The sequence below is a fragment of the Rhinopithecus bieti genome, unplaced genomic scaffold, assembly GCF_001698545.2.
Source record: "Rhinopithecus bieti isolate Rb0 unplaced genomic scaffold, ASM169854v2 scaffold_18477, whole genome shotgun sequence".
Lineage (NCBI taxonomy): Eukaryota > Metazoa > Chordata > Mammalia > Primates > Cercopithecidae > Rhinopithecus > Rhinopithecus bieti.
The window spans coordinates 88330-109346 of NW_016809209.1; the positions used below are offsets into that span (position 1 = coordinate 88330).

The 21017-nt window shown below is 53.5% G+C and overlaps 1 protein-coding gene across 2 annotated transcripts in view; it reads right to left on the minus strand.

Moving 5' to 3' along the window:
• Nucleotides 1–610: 610 nt before the first annotated feature.
• The window catches only part of NOS2 (nitric oxide synthase 2), a 34433-nt gene continuing 14026 nt past the window's right edge, over nucleotides 611–21017 (minus strand). The window contains exons 9-24 of one of the 2 annotated variants that reach the window (XR_001888535.1): nucleotides 20458–20632; nucleotides 20266–20367; nucleotides 15844–16038; nucleotides 14786–14868; nucleotides 13938–14082; nucleotides 12547–12651; nucleotides 11184–11233; nucleotides 10620–10794; nucleotides 9322–9454; nucleotides 8107–8185; nucleotides 5589–5752; nucleotides 4406–4613; nucleotides 2742–2829; nucleotides 2223–2344; nucleotides 1630–1778; nucleotides 611–674 (exon numbers count right to left, since the gene is read on the minus strand). Coding sequence is in view for 1 of the 2 variants with exons in the window: in XM_017888930.1 (XP_017744419.1) it covers nucleotides 5472–5752; nucleotides 7132–7313; nucleotides 8107–8185; nucleotides 9322–9454; nucleotides 10620–10794; nucleotides 11184–11233; nucleotides 12547–12651; nucleotides 13938–14082; nucleotides 14786–14868; nucleotides 15844–16038; nucleotides 20266–20367; nucleotides 20458–20632 (1705 nt within the window). In the remaining variant the exon portion in view is untranslated. Of the gene's footprint in view, nucleotides 675–1629; nucleotides 1779–2222; nucleotides 2345–2741; nucleotides 2830–4405; nucleotides 4614–5305; nucleotides 5753–7131; nucleotides 7314–8106; nucleotides 8186–9321; nucleotides 9455–10619; nucleotides 10795–11183; nucleotides 11234–12546; nucleotides 12652–13937; nucleotides 14083–14785; nucleotides 14869–15843; nucleotides 16039–20265; nucleotides 20368–20457; nucleotides 20633–21017 lie in introns of those variants that run through there. The other variant, XM_017888930.1, reaches the window with a different exon arrangement.

The following is a 21017-nucleotide window of genomic DNA, read 5'->3' on the forward strand; positions in this document are numbered from 1 at the left end:
CCCAGTGGAAACCCTTGATAAATATCACTATTATCTTCATCAGTGAAATGCAAGCCCTTCCTGCTGCGGGGATGAGGGTGAGCAGACGCCAGCCTGGGTGTAAATAAGAAGTGTGAGGTTCACACGAGGCTGACGGGGGCAGCCTTGCTCTCCCCTGTGTTCACAGCCTTGCTTTGGCCACACAGATACTTTCTGAAAGGGGGTTTGGGGAGAGGCCAAGGAGACCCTCCTGCCCCCATTCCACAGACGGCAAAATGGAACCCATTCACCCGACTTCCCAAAGCTGCGACCAGTCCGGGATGTGCAGCGGGGCCTTCTGACAGCCCACCCAGCTCAGATCTCAGCCACTGCTAAGATTCTCTTGGGGTCCAGAACTTTTCTGGGCCTGACTCCCCTGGGTCTACCTGCCACCCCTGGTCCTGGCTCCAGTGGCCTGTGCCCTTGGCCAACACCCTCAGCCCACACACCCACTATTATACCTTGAGCTGAAAGAAATAGTCCTCGACCTGCTCCTCATTCAAGTTCAGCTTGGCAGCCACCAGCTGCTTCAGGGTGTGGGCCACATCCCAGGCCATGCGCACATCCCCACAAACATAGAGGTGACCTGGCTCCTCATGGAGCACACGGAGCACCTCGCTGGCCAGCTGCTGCTGCAGGATGTCCTGAACATAGACCTGAAACCAGAGGAAGTGGTGGGTCCAGTCCCCAGCTGCTGGGGACGAGGCTTGCAGGTGGGCCTGCTGGCCTCAGGGAGGTGGGGAGAGGGCACTCAGGGGTGCGGAGTGAGTCCCCTCCCAGCCAGGACCTTGCAGGGATCCAGGCTCAGGATGAGGAGGCGCATGATGCTCCAGTGGCTGAGCTGGGAATAGAGAGATAAATGCTGGACACGGTCCTGCCCTCAAGGGGCTGACCATGCAGTGGAGCTCCCAGACTGTCTCTGAATTTGCCATGCTTCAAAGAGGCATCAATAAAGGCAGTCCCCCCACACAGGGCTCTGCCTACACCCCAGAAAAAGGAGCCTCTCAATGCAGACTGTCCATCACGTCCCTGCAGGATAGGGATCCTGGGCTCCCCAGCTAGAATGCCCAGGAGTCAGTCAGGGACTCTCTGCTCCTGCTCCACACAGGATGCACACCGGCCCCAGCACTGGGCACAGAGCACTGGGCCCAAAAGGTGCCCTGGTGAGACAAGTGTGTGAAGGCCGAAAGTCTATTCTGACACCCCAGGCTCAGGGGGCAACGCGGTCTGGGGGCAGCAAAGACCACTCTGAGGGCCGTGATGGAAGCATTGGCCGCCCTCCAGCCTTGCTGGACTTGAGCATAGCCAGCCTGGATCACCTCTCCTAGGGCAGTCGCGTGTCCCACGGGACCTGCTGGGGACCTTCAGCAGGCTGAGCCGTGGGCTTAACCCGCATGCGACCTAGGTTAGTCCCGAACCTCTCCAGGCCTGTCACTTCTTCTGTATGAGAGGGCGTAACACTCTTCACAGCATCACTCTGATGGTTGTGAACTACCCGCACTTCAGAGCTCAGGAGCTGAAGGCTCAGGGAGGCGAGGGGCCTGTGGGGACCCAGGGCTCACCCTGGAGCCTGTGTGTGTAATGCTTCACCTGCTTCGAGGCTGCATTTACCTTGGGCTTGCCAGGCAGGCGAGAATAGGCTGTGTGCACCGCATGCAGCACCCCCTTCTGGGCCATCTCCAGCATCTCCTCCTGGTAGATGTGGTCCTCATCTGGGCGGCGGCACCCAAACACCAAGGTCATGCGGCCTCCCCGCACTCCTGCAGGAGTCCCGGGCTGTTGTTACCATGTTGGCCACCAGAGGGCGCCACGGCGCCAAGTCCAACTGGAATTCTCATTTCACTCCCACTAGCTATTTAACAGCATTATCCCCACTTTACAGATGAGGAAACTGAGGCCCAGGGCATTCAGATCACTCATCCATAGTCACTGAACTGAAAGTGCGGATGCAGAATTCCCTCAGCCCATCGGAGGTCAAAAGCAGGGACTTTCCAGTTACCTCCACTCCCAGGAGGGGGAGCCCCGGCTACCATGTGGGAGATGGAAAGGCGGCCATTCTAACCCACAGAGTCCCGCACGGGGAGGCAAATTTGGGAGGCCTTCCCTCCAGAAAGGTCCAGGAGCCGTTTGTGGGGCTGCAGTTCTGCTCCTAGGCAGGCGCTGCCCCCTGGTGCCCCTCCCACCTGGGAAGCCTCCAGCCTTACCCTTGTGCTGGGAGTCATGGAGCCGCTGCTGCCAGAAACTGCGGAAGGGGGCGATGCCTGTGCCAGGCCCGACGAGGATGCAAGGATGGGAGGGGTCCTCGGGGAGGTGGAAGCCGCTGGCACTGAAGAGGACAGAAGAAGAGGGGGCCAGCCCTCAGACACCCCGGGGCCACACACACACAGGGTGGCTGGGGAGCTGGGCCTGTGGGGGGCGGTCGTGAGGGGTGGAGAGAACAAGCAGCTGCTATTTGATTTCCCACGTCCTGTAGGCTGCTTCACTTCTGTCCAGCCACCAGCACCTCCCCCAGGTCCTTCTGAAAAAGGGCCAAGCTCACTGGACTCTGAAATCCACCTGTCACCACTGTCCCTGCTAGAGACAGCCACACCAGTGTGACCCCAGTGTCTTCTTTATGGGCCAAGGGGCTCCGAGCAGCACCTAAACCCCAGATCCCTCCCTTTCCTCCCGGAACCCCCAGGGGTCAGCGGTCCCACAGGGGACAGAGCGGAAGCGGTGCTTACTTTCCTATAAAGCAGGGCACTGGGTCTCGGGGCTTCAGGCTGTTGAGCCATGTGCTGCAGACGCCGTGGTGCAGGGGACCCTGGCCATCTGCAACGATAACACAAAGTGACCAACGTCCCCCACTGCCCATGCGCAAACTGTGCCAGCTGCTCCGCCCACACCATGGCCTCCTTGGACGCCCCCACTCAGGCACTCTCAGGACTCACTGAGCAGCTGTTTGTCCTCCTGGTTCTGAGCTCCACCCTCTGAGAGCCCAGAGCTGAGGAAAGTTGAGAGGGACTTAGAGAGGCTGCAAGCTGCTCCTTCTGTCAATGCGGAAACCGATTCCCGGAGAGGAAAAGTGATTTGGCCAAGGTCCCTCAGGTCTTGGTGGAATCAGGTGGACAGCTCAGGTTCCCTGACCCCTACTCCAGTGCTCCTTCCAAAGACTTTCTCCAGGAACACCCCCAGCTCACCTCTGAGCTCCACTGACAGCAGCATGAAGTGACCCCTCAGGGTGGCCACTGCTTTGTGCGCTCATGAGTGTGGCCCTTGCTGGCAGCAACCCTGGGTAGCGGATGAGCTCCGCGCATTTCAGCCTGATCTGGCGCCTCGCTTTCCTCCTCAGTGACCCCTCTTGGGCTTGTAGAAACCCAGGAGGTCTCTCTGGGTTCTGTTCCCCTTACAATGGCCCAGCACTTGAAGGAGGCCTCCAACCAACTGCAGAGGTCCCCCTGGTTTTCCTCGGGATTGAATCTTGCTCTCACAGGACATGTCGGCCTCTCCTCTCCTGGTCTGGGTGGGTGTTCTCTAGCAGGGCAGAGTCTCTGCCAAGGTTTTATAAACTGTGGTTTTGCTTCCTAGAGGACAGAGGGCTCGGAAGTGTGGGCAGCTCCCAGCTTTGCCAACCCAGGCAATGCTCAGTTACAGAGGGCAGGGCAGGGGGCAGAGGCCAGTGGTGGAGCCGAGACCACCTGGATGAGATGCTGGCCTCCCCGTCAATGGCAGCATCACCAACCATTCACTTCCCTCAGTGACCCTGACCTTTCCTTCTTGGCTTCTGCACAATGAAAATCATGTAATTATTTCTATGCCTATCTCTCCACTGCTGCCTCTAGATGCTCCCTGAGGGCAGGGCTGATGTCTGCTGTATTTCCCCACTCACCCCAGTGCCGGGCATGGGGAGGTGTGAAATAAACCATCACTGAATGAGCTCAGTGAGCGAATGAACAATCAATGCAGAATCTCCCCTGCGTTCAGGCTGCACGATCAGGAAGACTAAGAACCACTGGATTCTCACCAAGGGTTGGGTGCTCTCCACGTCTGATCTCATTAAATTGTCGCCAGAGTAGTGGGACAGTGGAGTGGTGGAGGACTTGGACTCAGCAGTTGGACTACCCAGGTCTGAATCTCAGCTCTCCACTTACTAACAGCGTGACTTTCTGTGCCACCTGTAAAATGCACACAGTGCCTACCCCACATAGTAACTGATCATATACACACAGAAGGCTTGGTTTAGTGCCTGATTCCTAGAGATCTCTCCCACACACCTCCTATTACCATTAACAACTCTGGGCTGTGGGTGTTCCCTCCCTCCTTGAACTGATGAGGGAGCTGAAGCCGAGTTGATGAACAGATGCCCAATAAGGAGTGGAGAGGGCCTGCTCCAGAGCCCTGGGCTCACCTTGGGTGTGGTACGTGACCACGGCCACAGTCAGGTGGATCTCCGTGGGCGTGTGATCCCGGGAGGAGCTGATGGAGTAGAACCTGGGCTTCAGAATGGGGAGCTGGGAAAGCAGGAAGCCAGCAGACACCCGCAGGGACGGGAACTCCTCCAGCACCTCCAGGAATGTGGGGCTGTTGGTGAACTTCCACTTGCTGTACTCTGAGCGCTGAAAGCCAAGGGTGATGTGAGTGACTCAGGATGCCTGCCCCATTTTGGGGGAAAGGCTGTCACAACCCAGTATTCATTCATTCCTCCACTCACTCAACAAACAAGTCCATGTGCCAGGCACTGTCCAGGGTGCTGAGACTACCAAGCTTGAGAAGAAATAGTTCCTGTCCTGCAGGAACTCAGTCCAGTACATTTATCTAACTTATGTTACCTCCACTCTCAGCAACTCATGGGCAGGGGTCAAATCTTTATTGTAATTTATTTGGGGCAAGGCTTTGGAACCAATCAGACCTGGGTTCAAATCTTGACTGGGTGTCCTCACTAGCTATGGAATCTCATCCCAATTACTTACCTTTTGTGAAACAAGGATAGCATTGCCTACCTGGTGGGGATGTTATGGGAATTAAACCAGAAAACATGTACCAAGTTAGTACACTGCAGTCACAAAATAATGGTAATGGAGGTAGTTGGAACCGAGATAGTTAGCTATAATGATGATGATAATAATGACAACCAGTGCCTTTTGCAGACTTGGAACCAGACAGTTGCAGGTGAGTTAATGCATTCTCTCATTAACTTATTAATTCAGCTGTCCGTCTGTCACTCTGCCCATTATGCCAATGTATCCATTCATCCACACCATCCATCCCCCAATACATCTTAAGTGACAAGTTTATTCCAGTTTGGGGGAAAGCAAAGACAGATAAGGACGGCTCCCCTTTCTAGCCAATGTCCAAGGCAGTGCACTCTGGTTGCATCCTGCAGACACTTGGAAAAACTCAGTTCACTCAACACAACTGTGTCCTAGACATGGGCCAGCAGATGATGCCTGGCTTCCCATAGCCTTTGACAAGTCTCACTTTGGGAACCTGGGTGGATCCCTCTTGGAAGTTAAAGACCAGCTCTGAGCTCCAGCTCCCCACATTCTGAGACCCCCCACATACCCGCACTGCCCACCAACCCTGATCTTCACCTGGCACAGGGCCTCCAGCCTCTGTCTCTCAGTCACTTCTGTGGCCACCTGGGCCAGCTTTTGGAGCAGCAGCTGGGTTGGGGGGGTGGTGATATCCAGGAAGTAGGTGAGGGCCTGGCTGAGTGAGCAGGGGGGCAGCCTCTTGTCACTGACCCAGTAGCTGCCTGGATGGGGAAGGAAGGTGTCAGGATGGAAATCAGCCCCATTCGGGATTCTCAGAAGGTAGCGAGGCCCCCAGGCAGACACCCCCTATTCTCCAGCTGCAGGGAAAGGAGGCTCTAAAGTCCTGGCTCTATGAGCAAAAGGCAGGAAGGAGGTGGCGCTTGGAGAAAGGACTGCCAGGAAGGGCTGATCACCAGCCCCCCAAGGGGCACTAAGTTGGCGTGGTCCTGATGAACTAACCATGTCCTTCTCTGGCCCAGACCCGAACTTTAGCAAGACACCCACTGGCGATCTACAGACTCACAATGACTAAATCCACCAAAGACTAATGGATACCTCACAGGCCAGTTGTTCACTCAGAGAAAAGCCCGTGACTGCAGTCCCCTGGGTGCTGTACCAAGAGGTGCTGGGTGAGCAGAAGATGAGCCCAAAGGGAAGTCCCAGGGGGCAGCACACAGGGCAGTCATAGCACAGACCCTGGGGCCAGCAGACACGGGTTCAAACCCTGGCTCCCCACTTCCTAGGTGACCGAAGCCTCTGGGCCTTGGGTTCCCTCCGTGTGAAACAGATCTGATACCAAAACCTATCTTGCTGGGTTGGCATGAGCGCTGAATCAAACTGCGCACATGGTAGCTGGTGCTGTGCCTGGTACACAGATGCTTTCTAAATATTAGGTTAAAATATGAGCATGACATTATCTCCTCTGGAACAGAGTCCTGATGAACCACATCCATCACCCTGCAGTCACAAGAACGTCTGTCTCATTGTCCCCATGTCTCAGGTTCTCTCACTTTCTGCTGGACAGTGGGGAGCACTGCCAGGCTCTGCCTCTCTGGTCCCACTTTCCTTTTTATTTTTTTGAGATGGAGTCTCTGTCACCCAGGCTGGAGTACAGTGGCGAGATCTCGGATCACTGCAACCTCCACCTCCTGGCTTCAAGCAATTCTTGTGCCTCAGCCTCCCGAGTGACTAGGATTACAGGCATGAAGCACCATTCCTGGCTAATTATTTTTGTATTTTTAGTAGAGACGGGGTTTCATCACGTTGGCCAGGCTTGTCTCAGACTCCTGACCTCAAGTGATCCACCTGCCATGGCCTCCCAAAGTGCTGGGATTACAGGCGTGAGCCACCATGCCTGGCTTATCCCACTTTCTCACTTTGGCCACTGCATTGCGGGGATGTTGTTATCACTGGGGAAACTAAGGCCAGGGGGCCATGCCTTATGGGCTGGGACTGTTTCCACAGCTGCTTTCACATGAGCTTTGGCAGCCCACCCTCTCAGCACGAAGGACAGGGATAGCTGTCACCGGCAGGCCCAGGCCCAGCAGGTGGGGTGGCCGGAGGATGCCAGGCAGCATTGGCTCTCTGGTCTGGGGCTCACCGCTCTCGTCCAGGGCCTCCAGGCGCACTATCTGGTGGGGCGCGGGGCTGTCCACCACTCGCTCCAGGATGCCTTGGACCAGGGCCGGCTGGTTGCCTGGGCAAATCCCAAGGTGCTCCCCTGGCAAGTAGTTCAGGCCTTGGCCGTCCTCACAGGAGAGTTCCACCAGGATGGTGGCACGGCTGGGGAAGGAAAATGAAGCCTCAGGTGACGTTGCAGGATTTCCTCCAGGGCCCCTGATGGGCGGGCCAGTTTCCCCAGGAAATGTGCCCTCCTTTCATTTTCCTGGCTGGTTCCACAAGCCTGGGCCGCCACCCTGAGCTTGGGATGAGGGATCCCCATAGGCAGGGGTGCTCGAGAGGGCCCCGGGAGCTTCCCTTTGGGGAGGAGGGGGCCCACCCCTTCCCAGCAGCCCTCTGAGTCCCCCAAGGGCTTGGCCACAGCCTCTGCCTGGAGAAAGCATCCCCCTTGGAGACACGTGGACATTATAAGAAACCTTTCCTTGTTGCCAGGACAAACCATGTTCTTATTAGAACCAAAGGCAGTTTTCCTAATGCACGTGGGGAGGATCACACAGATCAGTGAAACCTGCAGATAATCCACAAGGCTCGTTTCCCAGAGCTGGGAAATTTCCTTCCCTGCCAACACTTTTCCTGAAAGTTCTTCAGAATGAGTCAAACAGTTTAAGTCTCTCTTGCACTCTCCTTTTAGTGAAAGAGTTCAATGAGGAAGGAGAGGAAGTGGAGCAGGTGCTTAGTGTCCAAGCTGGAAAAGTGGCCTGTGGTTAACCAAGAGTAGATGTAAAAGTACAGGTGGCTGCGGGTTACCAGGTGAGTTGGTCCTACTGACAGTGTGGCTGCTGATGCCAGCAGAGGCTCCTCTCCTCTCCCTTCAAAGACTGATTTCTTCTGGCCTTTCATTCATTAGAATAAAATCGACAGAGCATCACCCAAGAAGCCCTGCACTTTCCCTTACCTGGATGTCGGACTCTGTAGGTTCTGCCGAGATTTGAGCCTCATGGTGAACACGTTCTTGGCGTGCATGCTGCTGAGGGCTGCGAAGAACACAGAGATGGTGAACTGGCAAAGTGGCTCTGGAGCGTGGGTGGGAGAAGCCCCCACATGTCTGAGTCAGTGACACCTGGACACTACCCTTGCGGCATCCTGCTGAGGTGGCCATTGAGGTTTTCTTTTTCTTCCTTTTATTCCACAAATAAAGATCCTTGGTCCAGGCCGGGCATGGTGGCTCATGTCTGTAATCCCAGCACTTTTGGAGTCCAAGGTGGGTGGATTACTGGAGGTCAGGAGTCTGAGACCAGACTGGCCAACATACTGAAACCAGGCATGGTAGTAGTTCCTGTAGTCCCAGTTACTAGGGAGGCTGAGGCACGAGAATCACTTGAACCCGGGAGGTGGAGGTTGCAGTAAGTGGGAATCGCGCCACTGAACTCCAGCCTGGACGACAGACTGAGACTCTGTCCCCCACCGCCCAAAAAAAAAAAAAAAAAAAAGTCCTTGATCTGATACAGGGCAGCTTCTAGGTGTTGCTTCTAGGTATTGGGAAATTCAATTTAGCAACCTAAAAACGAAAGTCCCAGGACATCTCCATGGCTTGGGACCCACAGGAGAGCACCCTTGACATTGGGGAGATCTTAAACATGTAGAAACCTTCAAGACTACCTTTGTCAGGGCACAGGGCACAGCACCCCGGGGTGCAGAGTGGAGAGTTCACCACTACAGCCTAGAATCGTCTCTGTGACGCCTTCTTCATGACCCTTGGCTGCCTTCGCGGCTGGAAGGCGGGGGCTCAGACCCCAACATGGCCACAGGCTAGCAATGTGCTTCACCTCCCTGAACTGCAATTTCTCCCTCTGTGCCTTTCTCCCAGGAGGAGTGTCCAGGCTCACTTAGCCCATGTGGGCCAGGAGCCCCGCACAGTGCCCGGCACACAGTAGGCCCTCGGCAGATGCTGTCCCCTTCTCTCTCCACCGCCCTCCTGGGGCTCCCTCCTGAAACAGCCTCCCTCAGCGCCTTGAGTCTTGCACCCTAAAAGGCTCTTGCATGCAGTGAGAGGGAGGTGCCCAGGCCAGTTGTCTCTGTTCAGAAGGAGACCCGGGGGTCTCCTTGACCATGGGCTCAGGGCTCAGACCCCAACACACACAAGCCCCGTGTGCTGCAGAGAAGCGGGTACCTTTGCTGAGGTCCAAAGGCTGTGAGTCCTGCACGAGCCTGTAGTGGTGTGGGTCCCAGGTCACACTGGAGGTGTAGAGCTTGGGGATCTGAATGTGCTGTTTGCCTCGGACATCAAACGTCTCACAGGCTGCCTGGAAGAAGGTGGAGCAGACTGGGGTTAATGGCCAGCAGCAGCAGCATCTGCACCACCGGGGCTACCACTTTTTAGGCCCTTACCATGGACCAAACACTGAGCCATGTGCTTCATGTAACTTCTAAGCACACTTACCTGATAGGGTGACAGCAAGGACTCAAAGAGGTGCCTGGGCTTGGCACATAGTAGCTATTGCTGCTATTATAAATATTGCTTTGTTTTTGTTTTGAGACAGGGTCTCACTGTGTCACCCAGGCTGGAGTACAGTGGTGCCATCATAGCTCACTGAAGCCCAACCTCTCTGGGCTCAAGCAATCCTCCCACCTCAGCCTTCTAAGTAGCTGACACCAATTATGCACAACCAAGCCCAGTTAATCTTCCGTATTTTCAGTAGAGGCAGGTTTCACATGTTACCCAGGCTAGTTTTGAGCTCCTGGGCTCAAGCGATCCGCCCACCTCAGCCTCCTAAAGTGCTTGAATTACAGGCATGTGCCACTGTGCCCAGCCATTATGAATGCCAATATTGACATGATCTTGTATCCTCATGCCCACACTGGGAGAGGTCTGATTGTCCCCATGTTCCTGGTGTGGAACCACATGGAGGAGGCCCGGGCTTTGGAACCAAGCCTGCCCCAATGCACGCTGATAATCCTAAGCACCGCCAGTGAGTGACACTCTGCATGACTGATGAGTTCCCCTAAATGACTAGGGCCAACCACCGCAGTAAATAGCTATGGAGACACTGAGTGGATCCAAAGTGGTGGTGGAGAGAGAAGGGGTCAGCACCTGCCGAGGGCCCACTGTGTGGTGCCTGTGCCCAGGCTCTCTATGGCTGCGAGACTGAAACAGACACAGTAGTTAAGAGGCGACCTAGGTAGTCAGTGGGGGAAAGTCCTTAAACTAGAAGCTCCCTAAGGGCACGGTGGTACCTGTGCCACCTGTTTCCCCAGAGTGGTGTGCACAAGGTGGAGCTCTTCTAGGGGGCTGAGGGAGAGCAGCAGTGACCTGCGTCCTCAGGTCAGTGGCCCTGGCCCACGCCTGGGACCACATCTACAGGACCACAGGCAGAGGTCATGGCACCCGGGATGTTCAGCACAGAGGTCCTAGGCATGAATGCTCCCTGTCATGTCCCTGCTGTGGAGCAGCTCTGGCTGGGAACCAACCTTGAAGGTTTGCACGGCCCAGCTGCGGAAGGCGTCCTCCTGCCCACTGAGCTCATCCCCTTCTCCCATGGGGGTGAGCTGAGAGGCCCCCAGGTGGGACAGCTTCTGATCGATGTCACGAGCAAAGGCGCAGAACCGAGGGTACATGCTGGAGCCAAGGCCAAACACAGCATACCTGCCCGAGAACACACACAGAGACTCATGTCCCATGCAAGCAGCACCTGGCACCCAGCACCCAGCACCAACAGCCTGGAAGGCCAGGCCCAGACTCTCCCCCTCTAGCTGGAGCATGGAGCTGGATCCCCTTCTGGTCCCCCTGACCCCAGAGCCTTGTCACCAACTCCCATGACCACCCCATGCTTGGCCTACAGACCTGTGAGAGGGACTTGGTTTCTGTGGTTTGACCCTTGACATACTGTGAGTACAGACCTTAGACCCAGGGTCCCTCTGTGCCTGGTCAGCTCTGAGATGACCCCCTGTGCACACCCAGTTCCATCTCCTGAACCCAGACTTTGGGTCCACAGGGCAGGGCTAGGAGGAGTAGAACGAGGGAAAAAGTTTTACCTGAATTTGTTGGTGAGCTCTTTCAGCATGAAGAGCGATTTCTTCAGTTTCTAGAAAGAGAGGTAACGACAGAGTTCTCAGGCCAGGATGAATAAAAACACTGTTTTTTCCTTTCTTCTGGAAACCTGGCCACAGCTGGCAGGAGAAGGTTCACGGCCCACGATGGAAGTTGGTTTACGTGTGGGGCCACCTGGCCAAGGACCTGGTTGTCAGCTGACAAGTTTAGCTTGTCTCTCACTCCAGCTAAACTACAGCAACTATATAGACAACCTGCCCCTTGGTGGGAGACCCAGAACAGCCTGGCCTCCTCCCATCCAGCCCTGGCAGAGGGGGCCTGCCTTATAGCAGGGCATCTCCAGAGGGCCTCCTAATGGGCCGTGATTCTCTTCTGGTTTGGAACCTGGTAGAAGCAACAGCAATTGGTCCTATAGTCTCTGAAATGAGGCTGGCTCTCCAGGAACCCAAGACGATCCCAGGAGGTGTGTGACCCAGCAGAACTAGCGTCAAATCCCAGGGTGAGTATTTACTCCCTTTTCATAATTTATTTTTTAGTTCTTCCCCTTCAATTACATTTTCATTCCTCTGAGCACTGGAGACACAGTCTCGAATTGGTGGTAATAGACCTTTAATACCTCTCTCATTGTCTATCACTCTTTTTTAAAAACAAAGATAGCTGAGCATGTTGGCTCACACCTATAATCCCAGCACTTTGGGAGGCTGAGGTGGGCAGATCACCTGAGGTCGGGAGTTCGAGACCAGCCTGACCTACATGGAGAAACCCCATCTCTACTAAAAAAAAGAATACAAAATTAGCCAGGCGTGGTGGCGTGTGCCTGTAATCCCAGCTACTTGGGAGGCTGAGGCAGGAGAATCACTTGAACCAGGGAGGCAGAGGTTACAGTGAGCCGAGATCACGCCACTGCACTCCACCCTGGGCAACAAGAGCAAAACTCCATCTCAAAAAAAAACCAAAAAAATAAAAACAAACAAACAAACAAAAAAAGAAAGAGTAGGCTTGGTTACGGATAGTATCTAGCTAAAATTCATTAACTTCATTTTGTTTTCATTGAATTTATGTTTTGATATTTTCCTTTTGTGAGAGTGATACAAGTTTCCTTTAAATGTGAATTTTTAAATATGAACAGGTAGGCCACTCACAGAAATATATTAAATATATCATAGGAAAGGGGGCCTTCCCATATGGCAATAATTACGACGGAGGCCAGCAAATGACCTGATTCAGAGTGGCCTGAGCAGTGACACCCAAACGCCCTATATAGGACATGCTGCATCCCCTAGACCCTTTCCTGAGTCCTCCTGTGTGCAATCACCCCCTAGACCATCCAGACCTCAGGCCACCCACCTCTCCGTTGCCGGGGCAGTCTCCATTGCCAAACGTACTGGTCACCACCAACAGCAGCCGCTCCTCCTCCAGGCAGCTCAGGCTGTACTTATCCATGCAGACAACCTGGATGGACATCAACTCTCAGCTCCCAGTAGGGCCCTCCCTACCCTGCCTAGACACCCTGTGCTTCCTCCCACACTGTCCCCAGTCTGCGGCTCCTGTGCTCATCTGTGCTCATCTGTCTGTCCCAGGGCCTGGCACAGGCGTGGCACAGAGGAGGTGAATGAACTGATTTAACGCATCATCCTCGATTCTCCTTCCCCGCTCAAGCCCTGCAGCTAACCCATCGGCGAGCCCTGGAGGCTCCACCTCCAAAATACTGCCTATCCCATGTCCAAACGCCTCTCACCACGTCCACTGCTACTTGCAATTCTGTGTGTGTGGAAATATTTCCACAAAATTGGAATGAGCAGGTCACAGCTGTGCCTGGAGGGAATGGCCGGGGAAGTGTGCCCTGGTCTTGCTGCTCTATCCAGGTCCACCCAGCTAAGGATGGGGGACCTGCCACCACCCTCCTGGCAGTTCCAGACTCCTGGGAGCTGGCAGGGGAGGCTTGGACCCAAGAGGTGTTTTCAGCGACCTGGCTGACCCGGTCATCAGTCAGTTCCCCCTTGGCTTATGCCTCTACATGGTACAGATCACAGCTCATGCCATGGTGGCATTACACTGGAACGTGCCCTGTCCTCAGGGTCACATCCATCTCCCAGAAGCTGTGTGGCCCTGGAAAACCCACCAACCTGTCTAACAGTCAGGTTCCTTCTCTGTGCATTAACAATAACATTGACGCCTGCTTTGCAGGGCTCTGGGAGGGTAGAGTGAGGTGTATACTGGAGAGCTCCCTGAGGGCAAGGCCTGGCCCTGAGTCACTCATTGTGAGATCCTCAAAGCCCGGAGCTGGCCTAGTATGGGGCCACCAATCCCTAAGAGTAGGATTTTATCTGTTAGTGCTGAAGGCAGGGGCTAGAGCTTAGACAGACCCTCTGTGGCCTTTTCTTGTTTATCTGCAGCTTACTCATCTCTTCCCCCTTTCACATGTAGCACTGCATCCTGCAGAGCAGGTGTTCAGTGAGCCTGAATAAAGTTCAGCTAGAATAACTGATGTATATTGAGGCCTGGATTCACTGTGAAAGTGTTCCTCAAAATGTGTTCTCCGGAACACCATGAAAAACTCATCTGCTGTGTAAGTTTGGAAATCCCTGCACACGTCTTTCCTTCTCTTCCAGATTTATCATGTACATTAGCACATCCAAGTTTCTGAGACATCCAGGAGTGGGGAAACCGTTTTAACTTTTCCTAGACTCCCCTGCACACAAGCAAAAAAAACAACAGCCATCCCACTGAGCCGGTACCTTGGGGTTGAAGGCACAGCTGAACAAGGCCCCCAGGTCCCAGGCCAGCGCCTCTGATTTTCCTGTCTCTGTCGCAAAGAGGATGGTGACTCTGACTCGGGACGCCATCATCTTGCGCATCAGCATACAGGCGAAGAGCACAGCTCTGTGGGGACAGATAGACAGGCAGGTGCTGCATGCTAAGTCAGCCTTCCAGAAGAAAATGGGGGACCAGGGGAATGGGACAGGACAGAGTTTAATGTGGGGTAGGTTGAGGGAAAAGCAAGCTACGCTTCTCACCAGCCATGCACCATGACAACTCACCCTTTTCCTCCCCTCACCCACTACTGCAGGCCCCTTTGGGAAAACGGAGGAGAGAGAAGGTTGGAACAATGGCAGCAGGGGACCCTTGGAATTGGCGACTGGACCTCTGGGAGCCAAATTCCACGAAGAATATACATTCCCAGACCAGGCACAGTGGCTCACATCTGTAATCCCAGCACTTTGGGAGGCTGAGACAGGAAGATCGCTTGAGCCCAGGAGTTCGAGACCAACCTGGGCAACATTGTGAGACCCCATCTCTACACAAAATAAACAAAATTAGTCAGGCGTGGGTTTGTACCTGTGGTCCCAGCTACTTGGGAGGCTCAGGTGGGAGGGATCACTTGAGCTTGGGAAGCAGAGGCTACAGTGAGCTGTGATGGCACCACTACACCCCAGCCTGGGTGACAGAGTGAGACCCTGTCTCAAAAACAAAAGCAAAAAGAATATCCATTCCCCGTGTTCCTTGCCCTTCAAGGACTGGAGGCAGAGGCTGACTAGAAGGAAGAGACACAGTTCACACATCACTACTAGTCACTGCCACTCACTTGACCAAGACTTTCAACGGAATCTCTCTTCTCTTGGGTCTCCGCTTCTCGTCCTGCCAGACATGGGTTTTCCAGGCCTCTACCTTCAGAAAAGAAAGGAGATGTGAGGGCAGGGCAGGGTCCTGGCTTGGCTCGGCTTGCGGATGCTGGAGTGGTAGAGGACCCTTCGCACCCGTCATGAGCCTGGGAGAGAAGGCTGTCCTGCACTCCACCCCGTCACTGAACCCCCACAAGGGAGGGCTATGGCTGCCTCTCCCCCAGTTGCCTCTCCACTGCCCGGCATGGAGCCTGCACATCAAGGAGGGCAGCTGACTCTTATTCTCCTCAGTGTCCTCCTGGAAGGAACAAGCTGCGCTCCCTTTTTCTTTTAGCATCTTATCACCAGGCAGACGACATAATGTACAGTCCCAACTGAGACACCTTTGAGAGCAAGAGGAGCTGCTACTACAACAGGCAAGAATCTAGGACATGCAGTCACCCTGCATGTGAGGTCACGTAGATGCAGGAAGCTCTTCTTAAATCCTTTTTGGCACAAAATGAACTCATCTCAATAGCTCATGGTTACTGAATGCATTCTGCGTTGGGCACTGGGCTGAGCTGTTCCATACACCAGCTTTGCAATCCACACAACCCCCTGTCGTGGAGTGAAGCCCATCCCTTTTAGAGATGAGAAGATCAGGGCTCAGAACAGTGAAAGGACCCACCCAAGACCCTATTGCTAGGAAGTGGCAGAATCAATAGCATCTGACTCAGGAGCCAATCCCCTTAGCACTCTGCTGGGTGACTGTTGCCGGACCCTCCCGTGGAGGCAGGTGTAATGACAGACCCCCCATCCGAGCCACAGGCCACTAGGGGTGCAGTGGAAGGCACTTCCTTCAGTGCCAATCTCCGTGGAAATGCACAAAGGCTGCTCAGCATCCTTGAGTGAAGCCTGGAAAGCTTTAACAACATATCCCTGCCTCCTCTTGTGCCCTGCATGTGTAACCATGAGGTGCACACACACACACACACAGCCACACCTGAGCCCCCAGGTGGGAGAGGAGAGGAAGGCCCCTCACCTGATAGTAGTAGAAAGGGGACAGGACGTAGTTCAGCATCTCCTGGTGAAACACGGGAGTGATGCTCCCAGACATGGGAGGGACCAGCCAAATCCAGTCTGCCGGGCAGCCCCCACGGGACCGGTATTCATTCTGCATGTACTTCATGAAGGATTCTGCAGCTGAGTGGTGGTCCATGATGGTCACGTTTTGCTTCTATATCAGAAGGCAAGAAGGGGAGTGGAGATAAGGGTGAGGGAATCGGGAGAGGGGCTGGTTGGCTGCAGGGCTCCCAGAGGGTGCCTGGGAAGGCCTGGCAATCTGTAACATGGGAGAGTAACTCCTCCTGGCCCTCTCCCCGCCTGCTGAAAATAAATACCCAAATGGTAGGTGCTTGTGGAGCCTCTGATGGAGCCCAAGGAAGCACATTAGCCAGGGTCAGCCCACAGGTCCCATGTCCCTTTGAGGGTAATATCCAGCCTCTCATGCCCACAGGTCTCCCCAGACTCCCAGCAGATGGCTCTGTCTGGATCTGCATAACTCAAACCACAGCGCCTTTTGGCAGGTAAAGGAAATACCATCCTGGCCATTTATAGGTAGAGAGTTCTAAGAGTCACTTCCCTGGGGTTGTAGCCTCCTCAGTCAAGAGGGAGCCAGACCCCTCCGTGGGGAGGTCTGAAGCATTGGGAGAACTGTAGTGTATGGGAGATGAATCACTCACAGTCTGAAATTATGGGCTGTGGGGTCTGACCCCATGGAATGGTCCAGCGAGACAGCCACTGGCCTCTATGTCTGTGGCAACCCATTCGGTCAAGAGACATTTGTTTAACATAGTGGTTCAAACTCGGGCTTCTTATTTGAGCTATTAATTCTTTAATCTCCCTAAGCCTCAGTTTGCTCATCTGTAAAATGTGAATGATAAGAATTCCCATAATGGCCAGGTGCAGTGGCTCATGCCTGTAATCCTAGTATTTTGGGAGGCCAAGGTGGGAGGATCACTTGAGCCCAGGAGTTTGAAATCAGCCTGGGAAACATGGTGAGGCCCCATCTCTATAAAAATTTTAAAATTAGTAGGCCAGGTGTGGTGGCTCATGCCTGTAATTCCAGCACTTTGGGAGGCCAAGGCAAGCAGATCATCTGAGGTCGGGAGTTTGAGACCAGTCTGACCAACATGGTGAAACCCCGTCTCTACTAAAAAATATAAAAATTAGCCAGGCATGGTGGCAGCACACACCCGTAATCCCAGCTACCCAGGAGGCTAAGGGAGGAGAATCGCTTGAACCCGGGAGGTGGAGGTTGCAGTGAGCCAAGATCGCACCATTGTACTCCAGCCTGGGTGACAGAGCAAGACTCCGTCTAAAAACAAACAAAAAAAAAAGATTAAAAATTTAAAAATGAGCCAGGTGTGGTGGCACATGCCAGTGTTCTCAGATACGTGGGAGGCTAATGTGGTAGGAGCATTGCTTGAGCCCAGGAGGTCGAGGCTGTAGTGAGCCATGATCACGCCACTGCACTCCAGCCTGGGCGACAGAGCAAGACCTTGTCTCCAAAAAAAGTTCCTACATCATGAGGTTGTTGAAGGGATGCAATAAGCTGAAATAAGCAAAGCATACTAGGTGCTTAATAAATGTTAGCTGCTCTTATAATTTCCATCTGCCAGGCACTGCATAAGGCATCAGCGTTATAGAAGGGAAAGACACAACCCCTTCTATGCATTATAGTCTAGTCTAACTGGGTGAGGAAGCAGGGGAAAATCAGTCATTTTCACATGGCCTGACAGAAACTCTGATGGAGGCAGGCAAAGGTGCTGGGGAAGGGTAGAGGAGAGGACACAATGCCAAACAGAGGCCCAGCGTGAGTTAGGGAATTTCGGGAGCAGCTCCTGAGAGGAGGGGAGTCTTGTGAGAGGTGTGCAAGTTGGTTGAGTGGAGCACTGCATGAGTCAAGGTAGGGAGGCATGAGAGGACCCAGCTGGTGTCAGGCCTGGGAAGTCCAGCTATGCCTTGTAAATTATATAGACATATATAAGTTATATATGTACATATATAAGTCCGGCCACCACTCTTGTGGACGTGGGCTCTCATTCATTTATTCTTCCGAGACACAGCAACTCCTGGGTGCCAGATCAGTTCTAAGCTCAGTGGTAGCTACGGGATGGGTGCAGTGGCTCACACCTGTAATCCCAGCACTTTTGGAGGCAGAGATAGGTGGATCACTTGAGGCCAGCAGTTTGAGACCAGCCTGGCCAACATGGTGAAACCCTGTCTCTACTAAAATTACAAAAATTAGCTGGGCGTGGTGACACAATCCTATAATTCCAGCTACTCGGGAGGCTGAGGCAGGAGAATTGCTTGAACCCAGGAGGTGGAGGTTGCAGTGAGCCGAGATCACACTATGCACTCCAGCCTAGGCAACGGAGGGAGAGCTCATCTCAAAAAAAAAAAAATTCTCAGTGGTAGCCATGATCGTGATGACAACATAATAAATAGTAAGAAAATCATTGCTTACCGAGTGTTCCCTATGGGCCAGGCAGTGCAGCTAAACATTTTGTATGCATTTTTACTTAACTCCTACAATCCTCAGGTGAGGGAGGCACTATTATCCCCATTTTACAGAGAAGAAACAAGGGCCCATCTTTTGAAGTTTACCCCGAAGAAGGGTGGTGAGGAAGTCCTGGAGACACTCAGGCAGTGGAAGGACACAGTCAGCCACAGTCAGGAGACAGCAGAGGCTCACGGACTTTCTGGGACGTATCCACATCCTGCCAGCATCAGGGCTGGTGCTGGGAGTCCCCAGGAGTCAGGATGTGTGGTGCAAGGCCAGCCCTTCCCGAGACACCGAGGGGCTCTTCCTGTTCCATCTTCCCCTCCCCCATCAAGCACAGGCCTGATCTGCCTACGGGGTGACCCAGTCATGGGGAACAGTGTGTGCTCATCTGTACTCTGTTCACCACTCACATCCTTGGCCCAGTCTAGTGCCCAGCACCAGGCAAACGCTGAGTAAAACATTGCTGAATGAATGAATGACTGCCCAGTGGTGGGGTCTCCAGGGCATCTGTCAGCTTTATGGCAATGGTTGTGGCTTCTAAAGTAGTATCTTCCTACATCTCAGGCCTCCTTCCCGCAGGGAAGAGAAGTGTTTCCATGGGTAAGAACAGCGGATGGGCCAGAGGGCTTAGCCCTACACAGGAGCCCAGTGGCTGTGTGTGGGCTTAAGAGGAGGTGGAGGCTGTCACCCTCACACAGCAAGCAAGAGCAGCCACAGCTCATAGGTCCTGTCCCAGCATCACTCATTCATGCACGCATCAGACCAGGACTGAAGACCCAGTTTGTGCCAGGCCAGAACGTGGATGTGGCCCTCACCATTCATTCTTCCAAGACACATTATTTTAGCATCTACCGTGTGCCAGACACTCTTCTAGGCTAGAGGTGCAGCAGCAAACAGAGAGACAAGGTCCCTGCCCCATGGCGCTTACATTCTAGTGGAGAAAACCAAACAATAAAGAAAGCCGGCCCGGTGCAGTGGCTTATGCCCATAATCCCAGAGCTTTGGGAGGCTGAGGCAGGCAGATCACTTGAGGCTAGGAGTTCAGAACCAACCTGGGCAACATGGAAAAACACCATCTCTACTAAAAATACAAAAATTAGGCAAGCATGGTGTGCACCTGTAGTCCCAGCTACTTGGCAGGCTAAGGTGGGAGGATCACTTGAGCCCGGGAGGTCAAGGCTGCAATGATCATGCCACTGCATTCCAGCCTGGGTGACCAAGTGAGATGATGTCTCAAAAAAAAAAAAAAAAAAAAGGAAAAGTAAAAAAAGTCAATGTCCTATATAATGCCAGGAACTATATGAGGAAGTATTTTGAAGAAAAATAAAATGGTTAAAGGACTAACACAGAGAGACAGGTTGGCAGTGGGGCGAGGGCATCATTTTACATGGCATAGTCAGGGAGGCCTTTCTTTTTTTTTTTGAGTGGAGTCTCACTCTGTCACCCAGCCAGGCTGAAGCAGCTGGGGGATGAGGAATCGCAATGAGATCTCTCCATAGTTTTGCTGTAGAAAGGAGCAGAAAGGTGAGGCAGTGGCTGGAGGGAGCCTGAGGTTTGGCAGGAGTTACATGTTAGCTATTCATTTATTTTTTTGACATGGGGCTAGGAGAGCCTGTCTGTACACTGCTGGGAATGACTCAGCAGAGAGAGAGACATTGATGATACAGAGAGAGAAGAGGGAAATTTTCGGGAGTGAAGTCCTAGAGCAATTGAGAGAGCACAGAATTCAGTGCTCAAGTGCAGGGATTGAACAGTCTTGGGAGGTGAAGAGCTGCCTGTTGCTGGACCTCTAGAGTGAGCAAGGGGGCTGACTTATAAAGTAAGCATCACATAAGTCACTGGATCCGATGAGCTTCTAATCAAAAAGTCTTCAGACTCACAAAACTCCAGACATACCTGGAAACTATGGAGCACAGCAATGTTGATCTCAACAACAGCCCGGTCTTTCCAGAGCGAGGCCAGCTTGTGCGTTTCCAAGCCCATTCTCCTGCCCACTTCCTACAGAGGCAGAGTGATAGCGGGGAGTCAGTCCCTGGAGCCACCCCCAGGCCCACACCTCCAGCTGGCCAGCTGGGCTGCCTGTGTTACCTCCAGGATGTTGTAGCGCTGGACGTCACAGAAGTCCCGGACTCCGATCTCTGTGCCCATGTACCAGCCATTGAAGGGGCACCCTGGGAACTCCAGGCCGCCCACCTCGAGCAGCATGTTGGCCACTGCAGGCAGGGCGTACCACTTTAGCTCCAGTTCCCGAAACCACTCATATCTGGCAAAAAGGCAGACACAATTTAACTGGGGCCTTCCTTTTTTTTTTTGACTTGGTCTCATGCTGGAGTGCAGTGGCACAATCATAGCTCACTGCAGCCTTTAACTCCTGGGCTCAGACGATCCTCCTGCTTCAGCCTCCCAAGTAGCTAGGACTGCAGGCATGTGCCACCTTGCTCAGCTAATTTTTTTCATTATTTTTTTTTAAGAGTCTCACTATGTTGCCCAGGCTGGTCTTGAATTACTGGCCTCAAGCAATCTTCCTGCCTCGGCCTCCCAAAGTGCTGGAATTACAGGTGTGAACCACCATGTCTGGTGCAAGGGGCTTCACTTTTGCACCTTTGCCCTCCCATTGACCCCCCACCTTCCTATCAAGAAAAAAGCTT